The sequence below is a fragment of the Acartia tonsa genome, chromosome 6, assembly GCF_053477335.1.
Source record: "Acartia tonsa isolate MP-2025a chromosome 6, ASM5347733v1, whole genome shotgun sequence".
NCBI lineage: Eukaryota > Metazoa > Arthropoda > Copepoda > Calanoida > Acartiidae > Acartia > Acartia tonsa.
In genome coordinates this window covers 22,333,473-22,350,688 of record NC_137265.1, presented here as the reverse complement: position 1 = coordinate 22,350,688, position 17,216 = coordinate 22,333,473, and the positions used below count along the sequence as shown (strand labels likewise).

At 32.2% G+C, this 17,216-nt stretch overlaps 2 protein-coding genes across 2 annotated transcripts in view; both read left to right on the top strand.

Annotated features, from left to right (window-relative positions):
- Positions 1 to 2,668: 2,668 nt before the first annotated feature.
- LOC145323015 (uncharacterized) lies at positions 2,669 to 15,459 on the top strand. The gene is made up of 5 exons (XM_080165403.1): positions 2,669 to 2,839; positions 6,313 to 6,371; positions 7,628 to 7,732; positions 8,868 to 8,929; positions 15,339 to 15,459. The coding sequence occupies exons 1-5, from the start codon at positions 2,773 to 2,775 to the stop codon at positions 15,457 to 15,459; spliced, it is 414 nt and encodes a 137-aa protein (XP_080021529.1). The 5' UTR covers positions 2,669 to 2,772.
- Positions 15,460 to 15,505: 46 nt separating this feature from the next.
- LOC145323014 (uncharacterized) overlaps positions 15,506 to 17,216 on the top strand; it is a 43,134-nt gene continuing 41,423 nt past the window's right edge. The window contains exons 1-5 of the mRNA XM_080165401.1: positions 15,506 to 15,519; positions 15,736 to 15,893; positions 16,162 to 16,370; positions 16,489 to 16,566; positions 16,968 to 17,089. Of these exons, the coding sequence (XP_080021527.1) occupies positions 15,506 to 15,519; positions 15,736 to 15,893; positions 16,162 to 16,370; positions 16,489 to 16,566; positions 16,968 to 17,089 (581 nt within the window). The remainder of the gene's footprint in view (positions 15,520 to 15,735; positions 15,894 to 16,161; positions 16,371 to 16,488; positions 16,567 to 16,967; positions 17,090 to 17,216) is intronic.

Below are 17,216 nucleotides of genomic sequence, written 5' to 3'. Positions count from 1 at the left end.
GCCCCTAACATCTACAAACACCTAAATCTCTAAAAGCTAACATTCAAATCATCTTAATGCTAAGTTCATAAATAAAGTAAAGTAAAAAAATACATCAAAAATTTCTTGGTTTAAAATCAATTGTCGCAAAAGACAATTTAATGTACAAGTAAAATAATCATGAAATTTGATGATTTTATTATAAACACAATATTGAAAATCACTAAACCTTTACTAAATGGTTAATTTCTTATTTCTTCTCATATAAAAATACACTAAACAAATAAATATTTTATGCAGAATTTAATTGACTCGTCAAAAACACCATTATTTTATATCAAAATTACATCTGCACTAACCATTTTTTGGTATTAAATACCTAGGAATTGATAGAACACTTCTGACTTAAAGGATCAATGCACTTTTAAAAGACGAAGCTTTTCTACATTTAAAGCCTGTCTGTCTGTCCGTACGTCAGTTTGTAATGAATAGCTAATGTCTAAAAATAGACATATTAAAATTGTTCTATTGATTTCAAATTTGGCACGATAATTTCTGTGACAGTTAGGTACAATATAAAATAAAGTGTAGCAGGAAGTATGTCTATTTTAAAACTAATGAATTTAAAAAAACAATTTTTTTCTTGAATATTGGATATATAGATCCATAGGACCATTAGGTAGAATTTTATAAGCGAAGTAATCATGCCGTCAAAAGCATCCTGTGATTAGTCAATTTCTGGACTGATTTTTACGGAATTTGATTGACATTGCCATCCTTGTTCAAATTAATTTTACAAGGTTTATTAAATTGCAACCACAAAAAAATATTGAAAAAATCTGCAAAAATTTCACTTTTGAATTTAGCGCTCTTTGTCTTATTCTTATTCCCAGGGCGTATTTTGTATTTATATTTTTGAAACAAGGATGAAAACATCCTTAACAGCGATGCACTAAAATGATTCGCTTATAGCATTGTGTTTGAAAACATTTTTTTTTCAAAAATGAGATGAATAGAATAATTGAATCATATGACAGCTGTAGTAGGAACCATTTAAACGTTTTTTTATTACTAGCGGGACCGCCCCTATTATCTAGGGGCTCTATTTTCGAACGGAAATGGAAGGGCAGAAAATAGCCTAATACCATACCCAGACTTGTTTATAAAAAATTGCCTAAATTATAATTGGACTAGCGGCTTCGCCCCTAGCCTCTAGGGGCTTTGCCCCAAGAGGTTTGATCAACTTAATTTTTTTTTTTTTTGGGGGGGGGTATTTTCATTTTTTTGGGGGTATTGGGGGTGTCCCACCCCCCAAGAAAATAGCTTAAAACCACCACAGGACCAGTAGGTATATTCCCTGAAGAGTAGAGCCTAATCGGTTCAGTGGTTACTGAGATCTTAAGCTTCAGACGGACAGACAGACGGACAGACGGACAGACAGACATCGTTCTACTTTGTATTATAGATAACGCAGCGTTGAGCCAAGCTTGAACTCTTCATCTCCCCGACGACTAGCGGATGCGCTACGTGTTAATCTAGAGTTATGAGATAGATCAAATTCTTTAAATAACCCCCCGCTGAAGTACGCTGATGGGTCAATATACAGGGATCTTAAGGGATAAGACAATGGAAAATAAATTGTAGTTCACACCCACAAACTTCCCTTTATGTAGAAATCCAAATATTGGTTGAAAAGTTTGGACACTATTAGTTTGGAACCAACCAATCAAAATTGAATTAAAGTTTTGAAGCCAACGAATATAAACAACTTTGGGTACTAGTGTAATTTACATTCCAATGTTCCCTCCCTCCCTGGCCAATGAGTCACCCACGCGTCGCTTTATCTATTCCACTAGTAATGCAGCGCTGTATAGCAGTGAAATGAAGGTATAAGACAATGGCCGATAAATTGATTTACATCCCCAATGATGATACACAAAATTACCCCTTATGTAGATTACAATTAGTGGTTGAAACGTTTTGACACTCAACTTAATCAACCAAACAATTAAAATTCAATGCAAGTCTTCAAAGTAGTTAAGCTAACGAATAAGAAAACGTTATTACAAAAACTTTAGGGACTAGTATAATAAACAGCCCATTGTCCCCCTCCTCCCAGGCTTTATAGGCTCCAAAAATTTCAGTTTCAATAAAAAATTATTTCCTTTTTTTTCTCGTAAAACACAAAGCAAATTTGACACTAAAATTTTGTCTCCTTTTCTTTGTGCCTCTTAAAATGAATAATTTTACGAACATAATTTTTTAATTTTTTCATTAATGAGATGCGCTTTTGAAATAGCATTGGGTTTGGTTTCCGCGCGTTTAGGAAGGGGAAATAAAATTGTTGAATGAGCGCTTTTATTAAGGCTTTCTCGAATGCTTACCAAAGATATTTTGAACTCTGAAATATACATATGTATATACATATATATATGGCTTGGAATAGGTAGATGGGGGGTAGGGCAGTAAGAGAGGGGGGTGGGGGGGATAAACACAAAAGTAACAGGTAGATAAATACGTTCAGCGACTCTAGGCCGAAAATACAACCAAGCGCGCTTTAAATACTACACAAGCAAGTAAGGCATGGGTTTCAAAATAAACGAAAACACTGTAGTAGTGTTTTCTAATCGATGATTTTGTAGACTTATACAGAAAATAAACATAGTATTTTTAATCAGTCAGTTAAAAGTGCTTGACCAGTGAAGACGTGATAAAACTGAAACGTTACGTTAAATATATTTTTATTATTACAGAAATGTTTATGTTAATGTTTTAGTGGTTTATAAAAGTGACATGGCAAGATCTAGAGAAATAAGTTTTGAAGAAAATAATAGTGCAGAAATGACAGATAAAAAAGCAGGTTCGTTCGTTATTTTAAATTTTTGTTAGGATTTATGTAAACTGAATTAAAATTGAGAATAAAAACTGTCGAAAGTGTACTCAATCATATAAGACTAAAGTAAAGTAAACTAAAATTGTCTGAAGCTAAAGATCTCGGATTATCCTGGTCCGTAGTGGTGTCTTTTTCAGAGAAGCTTGAAATATGTCTTTGGGTGGTTTTAGGCTATTTCCAAACTTCTTCCACCCTTCCCTTGAGGCTAAGGGTGAAGCAACTATAACTATTATAGTGATTAATATATTGACTTTTAATTTGAATATTTATTTGTCGACTAAATGGCAATCATTAGAAGTGGTCATGGTTGATATATTATCCACATTATCGTAGAAGCAAATAAGTGGTCTACAATGTATACATTAAAATCAAAATTATAGCTAACTTTTAGTATTTCTGCTAAAATATGTTATAAATAGCGGTTCCACCCCTAGTATCTAGGGACTCATTCAAAGGGGCAGAGAGGGTATAGAAAACAGCTTAAAACCATTCCAAGACTCAAATATGAAAATAAATACATCACAGACAAGTTTACCTAAAATAGAGAACCCAATCGGTTCCGTAGTTATTGAGATCTTCAGCTTGAGACAAAAAATATGCAATGTGATAAAATGTGTGCTATATAGACTGATGAACCGATTGACCAATCGTATATTATGGTTGCTATCATTATCATTTTTATTTTGCAGTTCGTTCATCTAAAAGTATGAGAGGAGAATGAGTAATGGGGATGGATGGGGGGATTGTTATTCTGCCAGCTACATGTTTTACTTTATTAGAATACATGATCATCTTGTATAAGATCCAAGTAATAATAAATCCATTACTATAAAATTGTCAATTATAAGCTTGTCATTAAAATTATGAAATAATGTTACAACAAGACTATTCTTGTTTATGTTAATGTTATTATCAATCCAAAATGTTATTTGATCGCGTTAATTGGTCAGTTGCCGAATAACGTTTCATGCGCTAATATGTTATTACAATTTTTATTGCATTTTTAGTTAAAAACAAAAATTTATACTGTAGTTATTAAATGTTTGGTTAAAGCTATTGTGACATGATTTGATTTGGTTAAAAAAGTGGTTCCTAGGACGATTAGGCATAAGCGAAGCTGCTTTAACATTCGGCACCACGGGGCTAAAAAAACTAGTTTTAATCTTATAATTGTACATTCTATATCCGCGGAAAGCCGTTTATAATACGATACGAGAAATAACTATTAACTCATATGTTTTAATAATGTCATTTCGGTTATTTGATTTCGGTGGGAAAACGTACTTTATCGACTACTAAAGAAATTTCTTAAGAACAAATTCTTTGGCATTTAATATTAAACGTACTTTTAACGTCTTATTTGATATTCTGCTAAATGGTTTTAAATATTTTTCTTCGCTACTTATTGATGATGTCATTCTTGTTTTTATAATAAGCTGTTTTATAATTAAGAAATTTCTAAAAATATTACGCATTATTAGTATGTATAATTTCATAAATAATATGTGTAATAAATAGGTTTTTTGAAAGGCTTTAATATTGGGCATTTTGCAAACTTTAATAATAAGTCATTAGAAGCGAAGCTACTCAAGAATTCTAAAAGTACAGTAGTCTGTTAAAACGGTATGGGTATTACTTGGTTTTGTCAGCTAAGATCCACGACATACGACTGATTTTTTTATGTTGATTTGTTTTCAATGACCAATGCGAATTTAGTCTACAATTCACTTTTAGAGTAAATTGTTTTTCCTTTGCTACTTGTGGACATAATTCTCCTTGCTTTTTTACCTTTAAAAGATAATGCTGGTCTATCAATATTTTAAATTAGGTAAATTCAGGAATCTAAAGGGATAAGACAATGGCAGATAAATTGATGTACATCCCCAATTGTTATACACAAAATTACCTTTCTGTAGTTAAAAATTCAATAAAAGTGTCCAAAGTTGATGAGCCAACGAATAAGAAGACTTTATTATAAAAATCTTTCGGGACTAGTTTAATAAACAGACCAATGTCCCATCCCTCCCTGGATAAAATACTTTCTGATATAATAGATACATTTCTGTTATTTCAACAAGGATTACGTTATCCATAGAAGAAGAGCTTTAAAAATCAAAATAGGACAAACGAACAATATAAAATATAAATTGCTTTCTACGCATTGATAATAATCTTAAGATTAAGTTGATAAAATAGTTTAATCTTTCAAAAGTGTATAAAAAAACTTAAAGGGGGGGGGGGGGGGGCGAAAGTGACACTTTTTGAAACAAAAACTAAAAGTCAAAGGAACTCAACTAAAAAAAGAGTTACAGGTCTGACATTTTGCATGGCAGTTGCTTTATAGGGGTACAATATGGAACTGTGAAGAAACGGCGTCGCAACCGCCGAATACCGCCGAGAAAAGGCAAAAAAAATTTCGGCGGGAAACGGCGGTTTTCGGCGGTTGCGCCGCCGTTTCTTCACAGTTCCATATTTTACCCCTATAAAGCAACTGCCATGCAAAATCTCAGACCTGTAACTCTTTTTTTAGTTGAGTTCCTTTGTTGACTTTTAGTTTTGGTTTCAAAAAGTGTCACTTTCGCCCCCCCCCCCAAATTTTTCATTGTTACGCTTTCTAAATTATACCATATAATGCTAGGTTTCATATTCATTAAGACGAATTTGACATACTTTCATTTAAGATTATAGCTATACGCATGTATCTAACGGACAGACATACCCTCCTGACTGTAGAAAAGTTTTACAATCATAAATAAGGTGTTTAACATATGTACATACATGCTTGTTTATATCTAAGTGGGAGTTTTTTTTTGTAAACAATCTACAAAGGTCTATTTTTTTAGGCATAACATTTACTTTCATTGATTTTACTCATACATACATATATTAGATTTTTTGTGTTAATAAACTTGTAAACTGATTTTTTGTCAGTTTTAATACTATCACAGCTCTTGTGAATTTAAAATGTATCTAAAAGTGAAAAAATTCTAAACTCACATTTCTATGGCCGTTCGAATATATGTTGTTCCTATAGATTTAATAGTTTTTTGACACGCTCATTTATTCGTTGGCTTCAAACTTATTTTTAATAAATCTTGATCGATTGTCCAAACCATTGATTTTGATCTATAAATGTGCTTATTTTAGCTATCATCATTGGTAATTTACAGTAGTAACTTATTGTTCATTGTCTTATCCCTTAGGATTCCTGAAGAAAACTCATCCTTACATATCATATGTATACACATACTATTAGATGCGCCCCTAAAATCTAGGGGCTTCGAATTCGATGGTGAAGGATAGGCAGAAAAATAGCCTAAAACCAACCATTGAATCCTTAAATGGATAACTTAATCGGTTCAGTTGTTATTGTAATCATAAGCTACAGATAAAAAACCTTACTACTTTAAAAAATAGGATAATTTATTCTCAAATTTCAGAGTTCACCGACACAATACCACCAACTAGAGTGCCAGATTTTAAATTGGATTTTACACAGGTAAGGATTTTTTTTTGCCTTTTTATCATATTGTTTTTACCTTTTCAATCAATTCAAATTTATAAAAATGTTCATTTTAATAGCCCCCCAAAGCAATGCAGAGTTCCCAAAAAGTTTGTCTGTGTTTTTCACTTTCAAAAAGTGCCAGTCGTTTTGTGTAATTATGGATGTCTTTCTGATCAAGTGTTTTGTATATAATATTTAAATATTGATTTACTACTCCTAAAATATACATTATACAAATAGAAAAGCACCGCTTCCCCTCAAAGGCAAATTATCTTTGAAATGTTGTATTCAAATTTTCCCTATTTAGATTTTAGGCTTTCTTTTGCGCTAAGTTTTACTCTCAGTTCAGGGCTGTGCGTGTTTTCAAATTTAAATTACTTAGTATCTAATGCTTTACAAAATTTATGGTTGGCAGAATCCTATCGCACTGGGGATTTATTCCAGACTTAATAAATCTAATGCCCTCTATTAGCCTCTATAGGCTTCGGCACAAGAATTAGTTATATCCTTTCCTCCCCCCCTTCATACTTTTTTTTGTAAAAAAAAGTTTGTTTGGGGGAGGGAGTATTTTTTTGTAAAAGAATGAACGAGTACGTCCACAGATTCTTATTGTTTAGGAATTTTTTTCTAATTATTTCCTAGGGATAAATCTAAAAGGGGTGTGGTCATGCACCTTTAAATAGCCTAAAACCTTACCTTTATTTTAAATGAAAATTGTTAAAACACAACTGCGTCTGATATTGGAAATAAATGTTTTTTTTGTCTTTTTGTAAAAGAATATTTAGCCCGAAAAAAATGATAATTTCTCGTCTGTGTGTAGATGTTTTGTCTGAGTTTACATTTAGAAAAGTTCTTGTGAATGTTAAACAAAATTATAAATTTAAAAAATATGAAGGTGAAATTAAGATATTTTTGTTGTGATACAGAGTTTAAAAAATGCATTATTTTAAAAAAATTTTAAGTAAGGTGGTAGTGTATTTCAGCTTTTCGCGTATAGTCATTTGAAAAATTTTAAGATTAATCTTAAGATTTTGCTGGACCCCCCATCCCCTCTTAATTTTGAAATGAACTAAAAAGGTGATTTTTTCCCCCTATGCCTTAACCTAAGGGATAGGTCTAACCCTGCGGACTGTATACCTTCGGTGTCCTAACTCGGTGGCGCTACCCAGTATCCAATATAACCTTTGCAAATAGGTAATAAACAAAAAAAAAATAACTAAGCGATTTACAATATTTTCTAATTTTACCAGGGAGGATCCAACAAGAAACAGAGGCAGAAAAGTTGGAGAGAATCTTGGACATCATTCCCCATAGATAGTATTATTCCTAGTCCATCTCCTACAAATAATACAGAGGTAACATAATTAATAATAATAATTATTATTATTATTATTGCTGTGCTACATATGGACATATTTCCTATAGATAGTGTTATTCCTATTCCATCTCCTACAAATAATACAGAGGTAACATAATGAATAATAATTATTATTATTCTTGCTGTGCTACATATAGACATATTTCCTATAGATATTATTATTCATAGTCCATCTCCTACAAATAATACAGAGGTAACATAATTACTTATAATTATTATTATTATTATTATTGCTGTGCTACATATGGACATATTTCCTATAGATAGTATTATTTCTAGTCCATCTCCTACAAATAATACAGAGGTAACATAATTAATAATAATAATTATTATTATTATTATTGCTGTGCTACATATGGACATATTTCCTATAGATAGTGTTATTCCTATTCCATCTCCTACAAATAATACAGAGGTAACATAATGAATAATAATTATTATTATTCTTGCTGTGCTACATATAGACATATTTCCTATAGATATTATTATTCATAGTCCATCTCCTACAAATAATACAGAGGTAACATAATTATTAATAATTATTATTATCATTATTATTGCTGTGCTACATATGGACATATTTCCTATAGATAGTATTATTTCTAGTCCATCTCCTACAAATAATACAGAGGTAACATAATTAATAAAATATATGCTTATTATTATTGCTGTGCTACTTATGGAAGATGCTAAAAAAAACTTTGGTCTTTCTGGTCTATTAGATAACGGATAGGCAAACACCATTTTGCTACAATCTATGAAAGAAATACTGCTTTGTTAATGCAACATAAAAACGGTTAATGTATTACAGATTTAGATAAAAGAGAAATTAGTTTTTGTATATGTATATGTTGTAATAAAGTTTGAAGTGGATCTTCTATGCAACCATATCAGAAAGTTAAATGAATAGGTAATTCCCCATTTTTAAGTTTATTGGCTTTGTTAATCAACAGATTATATTGCATTGCATTTAATTGGGTTTAGCTACTGTCATTCTGGGTTTCAAACAATTAATTCAATAATGTTGCTTATGTTTTAGAGTCTTCTAATAGGAAATAGTCTTGTTGATATGATTTACAATCGCAGCATCCATATTATTATTCTTTTTATAGGTCCAATGGAAGTTAGAATTGGAAGAAGAATCAAACTCTCATTGTCAAAATTGCTCAAAAAGGTAAACTTATTTAATATACAGGGGAGATTTTGTCGTCAATTCAAATTAGGTTGCTATTTTAGACCTCATTTGTTGGTCAGTACTTTCCTCCAGTAAAAGGGGAGAACATAGGGTTAAAGGGATGGATGGGGGAGTTGGGGGTATTAGCCGGCTGTAACGACACTTTTATTAGAGTAGGCGAAAATATGGTGCAACATCCAAGAAATTATCAGCTGAATAGGATATTTATATCAGAAAAAAATTTTGTCAGAAAGGTTTACAATGAACATGTTTAAAATTGGCGTACGGACATTCAGGTAACGAATTTATAGTCACAATGCTTTTTAAATAGTACCTAAACATTATAGGAATCATTTTGTAAAGTTTGAAATCGATAGGACATTTATAACATGTCTAAATTAACGAAAAGAGCTAACCGTTACGGACGGACGGACAGACCCTAATCATAGAAAAGAATCGCTTTTAAAAATTGTTTAAACGTATATACATATATGAATATATATATATTATATATCTAAATATGACTCATCCCAATGTTGAAAATCATTGTTGAGATATTGCATTTGGAACAATATCTCACAACCTATGTTGAAATTTGGTTCAGTTTTTATCCTGGAAGTCTGAAGCTTATGATCTCAATAACTACTGAACCGATTAAGTTCTCTATTTTAGGTAGGCTTGGTATTGGTCATGTGATGGTTTTAGGTTATTTCCCTTCCATACGCTAAACTTTCAATTACAGAGTACCTATGTGATAGGGGCGCAGCTGCCAGTGCTTTTTATAAAATTCACAATAATGAATATTCACTTTCTCGTATTCATTTGAATCCTGTGGATAGGAACCGGTTCTCATGAATACGAAAAAACTATGTCTAGCATCGTATTATATCCAGTTTTCTACGAATATAGAAATGTACAATCATAAGATTAAAACTAGTTTTTTTAGCCGATGCCTTCGGCACCACGGGGCTAAAAAAACTAGTTTTAATCTTATAATTGTACATTCTATATCCGCGGAAAGCCGTTTATAATACGATACGAGAAATAACTATTCCTTCATTGCATAATTACTTAAAATTCTAAGGTTTAACACAGAAAAAAACCAAATTTTTCAACAATTTGTTATAACAAGACTACAAGATTATTAGTGGTATAATAAATCATCAGCATTAGTATTTTAGATAAATTCTGTCTATGCTTTGCTTAAATAAAAGTAACAGGATATTTGTCTGTGTGTCTTTTTGTACCGACGGATCTCTTTAGCCGATATGGTTCACAATGTAGCTCTCATAGTCCTCGGATCTCTTTAGCCGATATGGTTCACAATGTAGCTCTCATAGTCCTAGGAAGGTTTAAAACTGTTTTGCGGGAGGGTACCGCATTCCTTCGATCGAAGAGAAATAGACCTAGAAAAAATTGACCCTCTCCAAAATTTTAATTGTTACTTCTTCCTTTTTAAAATTAAAAGTGACAGCTAGTATAAAATTTTAGAATGACATGAATGACTCATCTACCGCAAATTTCAATATATAATAATATATACATATATAACAATGCCATGCCAATGGTTTTACTAGTGTAAAAACACTTGTTAGTAGCGCACCTACTCTATATTATAATACGTTCGTATGTTACTACGTTATTAAGCGAAAGTATTGTATAGCTTTGTTTTGCTGCGCTGCCAATTTACGGTCATAATGATTTTTATTACAGGTATCTGATTGGATAAGGCAACGGACGATAAATTAATCTACATACCTATTACCTCATCTGTAGATTAGCATTATTGGTTAAACAGTTTTCTCGTATTATTCGAATCCGGTGGATAGGAACCGGTTCTCATCCATACGAAAAAACTATGTCTGGCATCGTTTTATATCCAGCTTTCTACGAATATAAAAATGTACAATCATAAGACTAAAACCAGTTTTTTTAGCAGGTGCATTCGGCACCTCGGGGCTAAAAAAACTGCTTTTAATCTTATAATTGTACATTCTATATCCGCGGAAAGCCGTTTATAATCCGATGCGAGAAATAACTATTAACTTTTTGATATAGAATAAAATTTCAATAAAAATAACATAGTTTTTGGGCCATCGAATAAAAAACGTGGTTATAAATCTTTAGGTACCAGAGTGATTTACAGTCCAATATCCCCTCCTTCCTGTGATTATTATCGTTATGTTTTACATATATTATTTCAGTGGTACTTTTTAGTTTTTTTAGGTATTTTGGAATGTTAATGATGTGCGATAAATAGATTTTTAATTTTAATGTTTTTTACATTACTCAAAAATTCTGTGGAATGAGAAAAGTACAAGATTTTCTTATCCTGGTGTAAGTATCAGGGATCTAAAGGGATAAGACAATAGCTGATAAATTGATGTACATCTCCAATGATGATACAAAAAAATATCCCTTCTGTAGATTACAATTACTGGTTATAAGGTTTGGACACTCAATTTAATGAACCAACCAATCAAAGTTCCAGAAAGTCCCCAAAGTTATTTAGCTAGCTAACATGAAAACTTTATTATAAAACTTTGGGGGCTATTTAGATAAACAGCCCAATCTCTCCTTTCTCCCTGAGATTTACTATCCTGGGATGTTGTACCTACCAATTACTTAAGATGAGTTTTTAAAATGCGTATAGTATAGAAATGATGTAATAATTGGTTAACTGATAATTTAGAATTAAATTCCCTAGCTCAAGTTTATACAAAACCACTATTTTTTTCCCACAGAAAATCAGGCAGTTTTCCTAAAACTGCTTAGTCGAGCTCAGGAAACCCCCCTCTTATTTTAAAATTTAGGGGGAGGGGAGGTAGTTTTTTTGTTTCTGTTTTATTTAAATGAGGTTATGTTAAATTAGGTGTAGGTTAGTCCCACAGGGTTTGGGCTCCCCGTAAGGGTTAGGTATAAAAAAAACTTTATCATGTCCCAATTATTTTCAATTTTATAATTAGAAAGGAGGTTTTCTGTGCTTACTGGGACTATTTTGAGGAGAAACATGGATAATCCTGAATAAATGATTGGTTTAAAAAAGCCGTGTACATTGTACAATAGTAAATAATACAAAGAAAGCGTGGTACAAAAAAGTTTAAAGTTTTTTGAACTAATAATTTGATCAAGGAAACATAGATTTACGCACCCACGTAATCAAATATAAATAAAAGTAGAGTACTTAAAGTGTTTAAAAATCATTTTGTTGCAAATAAAATCTGCATGCTTTACTTTAAATAAAAAAGGTCTTTACATTGCATTGCTGTGCTAGGTTACACATGCAAATATAAATTTGAATTCTGGGAGAAAGATTTAGTTAATTGGCAAAAATGTTCGCAATAATGTTGAACATTTAACATTTCTGTTTAAAATTCGATTACAAATCTGTAATTTCTCTTAGATTTTACTGGAATCGAAAATTTTTAAAAATATTTTATGTGAGTTAGTATCAACACCAATGATAATTATTTACATAGTTTGAATCATAGAAACCAGTTAACTTTCGTTGCATCACATTAATTTTAATATGAAAATAAGGATAACAACATTTGTATAGTGGCGGCGGAGCTCTGATAAAAACGGTAGTTTGTCATATTGTGGCTATCAATGAGTTCTGTGTTTTGTTGTAAAAGTTGCTATGAGAGAATAATTAAAAATTAATGAAAAAGTCTTAGTACTTCGGTTTAGTATCATTTTAGCATTTAGGTTGCAAAGACAAATTATATTTTAGGTAATATTTTGAACTTTAGTTAGACGAAGCCCAAAATACATAACTTTTGCACCACGTCGTCTTCCTGTGACGTCATAAAAAGGAGGGAGATGAGAGGAGAAGTGGGAAAGAAAATCCCTAAAAATGAGATGGAGAATATGACGTCACAGGAAGACGACGTGGTGCAAAAGTTATGTATTTTGGTCTTTGTCCTTTAGTTAGAACATCCCAATGATGATTCACAAAACTACCACTTCTATAGTTAATGGTTGAAATGTTTGGATACTCAACTTCATGAACTAACCAATCAAAATTTAACTAAAGTCCCCGAATAAGAACATGTTAACATAAAACTTTGGGGACTGTTGTAATTAATAGAACAATGACTCCCTCCCCCCTCTCTGAAAACTTGTACATAAAATTACAGACTTACACAGAAGACTTAAATAGAAGCTTTGCTATTAAAAACTATCATATCAGACATTTTTATATACTAACATCCTAGCTTGTGAAACTATTAAAATTTAGTTAGTGCATTACCATAAAAAGCGTAATTTATTCACTCCTTTCGAGAGCAAAGCTACTCGAAATGTTTTTGCATGGTTCGGACACACATATAATAATGAATTTATTATTACTTGGATCTTACACCAAATGATTAAGTACTCTAAGAAAGTGAAACTTGTAGCTGGCTAAAATAAGGACCCCCTCCACCCTTCAGCCCTCTTTACCCCACCACTGCACTGGATGAATGGACTGACCAATAAATGTTGTCCATGGTAGCATCCTAAATTGACGACAATTTTCCCCTGTCATAATATCCATTTATATTCTATATCCATTCATATAATAGAAATTTACACTATTATGAAGGGGGTTGATGTCAGTATGCAATTGAATTATTTTAAGAAATGCTCCAATTTCTACTCCATTTTTCTTTCAATTATTTTAAAGATATCCTGCTAGTAATGTCATTGTTTTGGTGTATGTATTGATTCTTATATAATTATTTACATATCCCCTGCTAAAAATATACTTGCTCTTGTGTATGTATTGATTCCTATATAATTATATACATATCCCCTGCTAGAAATATACTTGCTCTTGTGTATGTATTGATTCCTATATAATTATAGACATATCCTTATTTTATTGCTAATGTAAAATGAATTATTGTACCACTCCTAAAATAGCAGGGCTCGGCAGCCGCAGACAGTTTTTCTATATTTTCTAAGGGGTATTAAGCATGGATATTAAGGGATGAGACAATGAACGATAAATTAAAAGATGTGACCAATATGTTAATAAACAAATTAACCCTTCTTTAGATTTGAACAGTTTAGAACGAACCAATAAAAATTCAATAAAAGTATCTAAATTTTTTGAACCAACGAATAAGATAACATGGTTTTAAAACTTTGGGTACCAGAGAAATTTACAGTCCAATGACAGCTCCCTTTCTGGTTGATCTTGCTAATCAGCCACTTATAGTAGTTTACTTTAAACCGCTTTTTAAACAACCCAAAACCTCCGCCCAAAAAGACCGTTGTCGATCCCTCCTTAACCAGGAGGCAATATCTAATGATATACTTTTTTTGCAATACTTTACTCCTACGCGACAAAATTCTAATATTAGACCAAGTTGATTTTAACCTATAACTAGCGGTTACGCCTCTAGGGGTACTAAATGTACAGGGGGGGGGGGGGTGAGGATATGAGTCGATCAGCCCTCCATGTTTTCAATTTAAGTTTCTTTTGTCAAGTAAAAATATTTTTTTTTGTGGGGGGGGAGGGGGAATTTTTAAACAAAATAAAAACTATTATTTATGACGGACAGAAAAGTTAAAGGAAAAAAGTGTTTTATTTTATAAGTTACCTGACACCTAAAAATACAAAATTTTGTAAGAAAATTGTAAAAAAAAGTTTTTTTCTATGCTTTGTCTAGTTTTTACATACATTCATTATTTGCTGATTTTTTAGCGCAATAGAAATTATAAACCTATCCTTATCTTATCTTAAACATATATTTAAAATTCTTTTCAAACATTCACCTGCCTTTTTTGTTGGAACTAGTAAGTGAAACAATTATTTCGATTCTAAATTGGTAAATTGATTCTAAATACAAGAATCCTACATAAATATGTTCACGTTTAAACGCCATTCCAATATTCCGACACAATACAATCTGTCCCGATTTTGTATTACTTTTGCGGAACATTTTTCCAGATACGTCATATTTTTCTTTCCCGAAAAAGGGAAGGGGGAAAGAAAAAAAGGGAAGGGGGGAAGAAAAAAGAGATGGGAGAAAAGGGGGTTTTCCCCATCTCTTTTGAAGAGATTTTCTTCCCCCCTTCCCTTTTTCGGGAAAGAAAAATATGACGTAACTGGAAAAATGTTCCGCAAAAGTAATACAAAATCGGGACAGATTGTATTGTGTCCAATATTCCCACAATGAGAATATGTTTCAAGAAAATGAAATATCAATTGTCATGATAGTTTATCACATCGTATTACATGCAGCTTCCCACGGATATTAAAATTAAAAATTGTAAGATTAAAACCAGTTTTGATAGCACCGTTGTTGTTAATTTTACGATTTTTTGATATTCATGGAAAATTGTCTGTAATACGATGCCATACCTACTTGATTTTTCAGTATGATTGAGAACAGATTCTAAATATATTAATTTCTTTTAGGCCGAAACCAAATTTGCACGCAGTCGCTAATCCTAGTCTACTTCCAAATGCTCCCGTTATGATTGGAACCGGTAACGGCGAATCCGTTAAAACGGACGACAGTCGAATATCACAGGAATGATGATAACCTATAATGTATAGTAGCGCAACTACACCTGGATTAGGAAATGTATGTACATCCGTACATCACTGATAAAAAAGCAGTCTTTAAGCAGTCTACAGTTCATCAAAGTTTTTCTCTCCCCGGTGTTTCCGAACTTCACTGTTAATATTTTACATTTTCTATTCTAAAATATTAAGGTTTTTAGTTTTTGCTGAATATAAAAAAAATTGCTAGGAGGGTGATATTAACATGTCTTAAATAAAGATGTTAGCTATCCGACGTTGTGCTTTTTAGGCGGTTATCATTAAATACAACCCAGGGTCAAGTCAGATTTTACGAGCCGCCACCCCGCCGAGTGGAGCGTAAAGGTAGTGCCCCACCCTCAATATCGGCACGAAACTTGACTGTACAACGGCCGGTGCTGAGAATAAATGATCAGAGCATTGATGAAGGTTGTTGGTCATTCTTAAATTATAATAAGTGCACTTTGGCTTTTTACTACAAAATTAAGAAAGAAGATTAGTAGTATTACCTGGGATCTAAAGGGAGAAGAGAATTGCCTTAAATGACGTATTTCCACATGATACACAGTTTACCCTTTAAGGTTTAGGATTTTTCTATTATGTTGCGAAATGGGCTTGAGACTACAAACCATCCCTTTTTCGACAAAGCAAGAAACAAAATAATAATAGTTTTAAAATGACCAACAACGTAACATAGAAAAACCTGTTAAACCTGTAAAATCAGTGAAACCCAACCTGCTACAAGTAGATGGATCCGTTGACTTTGACAATCCCAGGGGGGCCGGGAGTCGCTCCCGCCAGCTGGGTGTCAGTTCTACATCTGTGAAGAACAGCCGGGTGCACCCGTACATTGTATCTGGAAGTGAACCTGAGGCTCGGCCCTTGTCTCCTAGTCAATACCCACAGGTATTAAATTATTTTTTAAATTTTTTCTCCGTCTCTCTATTCGACTCTACTTGACATTTGTATGTATTGTATCATTATGATCTACAATATATAAAAATAATCAGAATTTTTCATTTAGGTACCCTCGCGGCACAAGAAACAAGTGAGTCATTCTGATGATGATCATAGTTGTTCTTGTTTTTCATGTACAAAAAAGGTAATTTTTATACTTTTTTTTTTTTTTTTTTAAATGGTCCATAGACGTCCAAGTATAAAATATATATTAGATGCGATAATAGTTATTTCTCGTATCGTATTATAAACGGCTTTCCGCGGATATAGAATGTACAATTTTAAGATTAAAACTAGTTTTTTAGCCCCGTGGTGCCGAAGGCACCGGCTAAAAAAACTGGTTTTAATCTTATGATTGTACATTTCTATATTCGTAGAAAACTGGATATAATACGATGCTAGACATAGTTTTTTCGTATGGATGAGAACCGGTTCCTATCCACCGGATTCGAATGAATATCATATAATTTGATAAGTCATTGTGTTTTTAATAATGTAAAATTTGTTCATATTTACGTTTTATAATTTTATTAAATTTAATTTTAGGAATCTTACGATGAGGTTGATGGGCGGGGTGGAGGCCCGGATGACCCCTCCAGGGATCGAAGCGGGGCTAGAGATAATTCATTAAATATTAGCAAATCTAGTAGATCTAGCAGAGGCAGCAGGAAAGATTATTAGCATTTAATATTGTCTATTGAAAAAAAACAGAGTAAGAAACTCTAAGACGCATTAAAGAACCGTGCGTGTAAAATTTATCCTACACATTTTTTTCTCAATCAAAATTTAATAAAA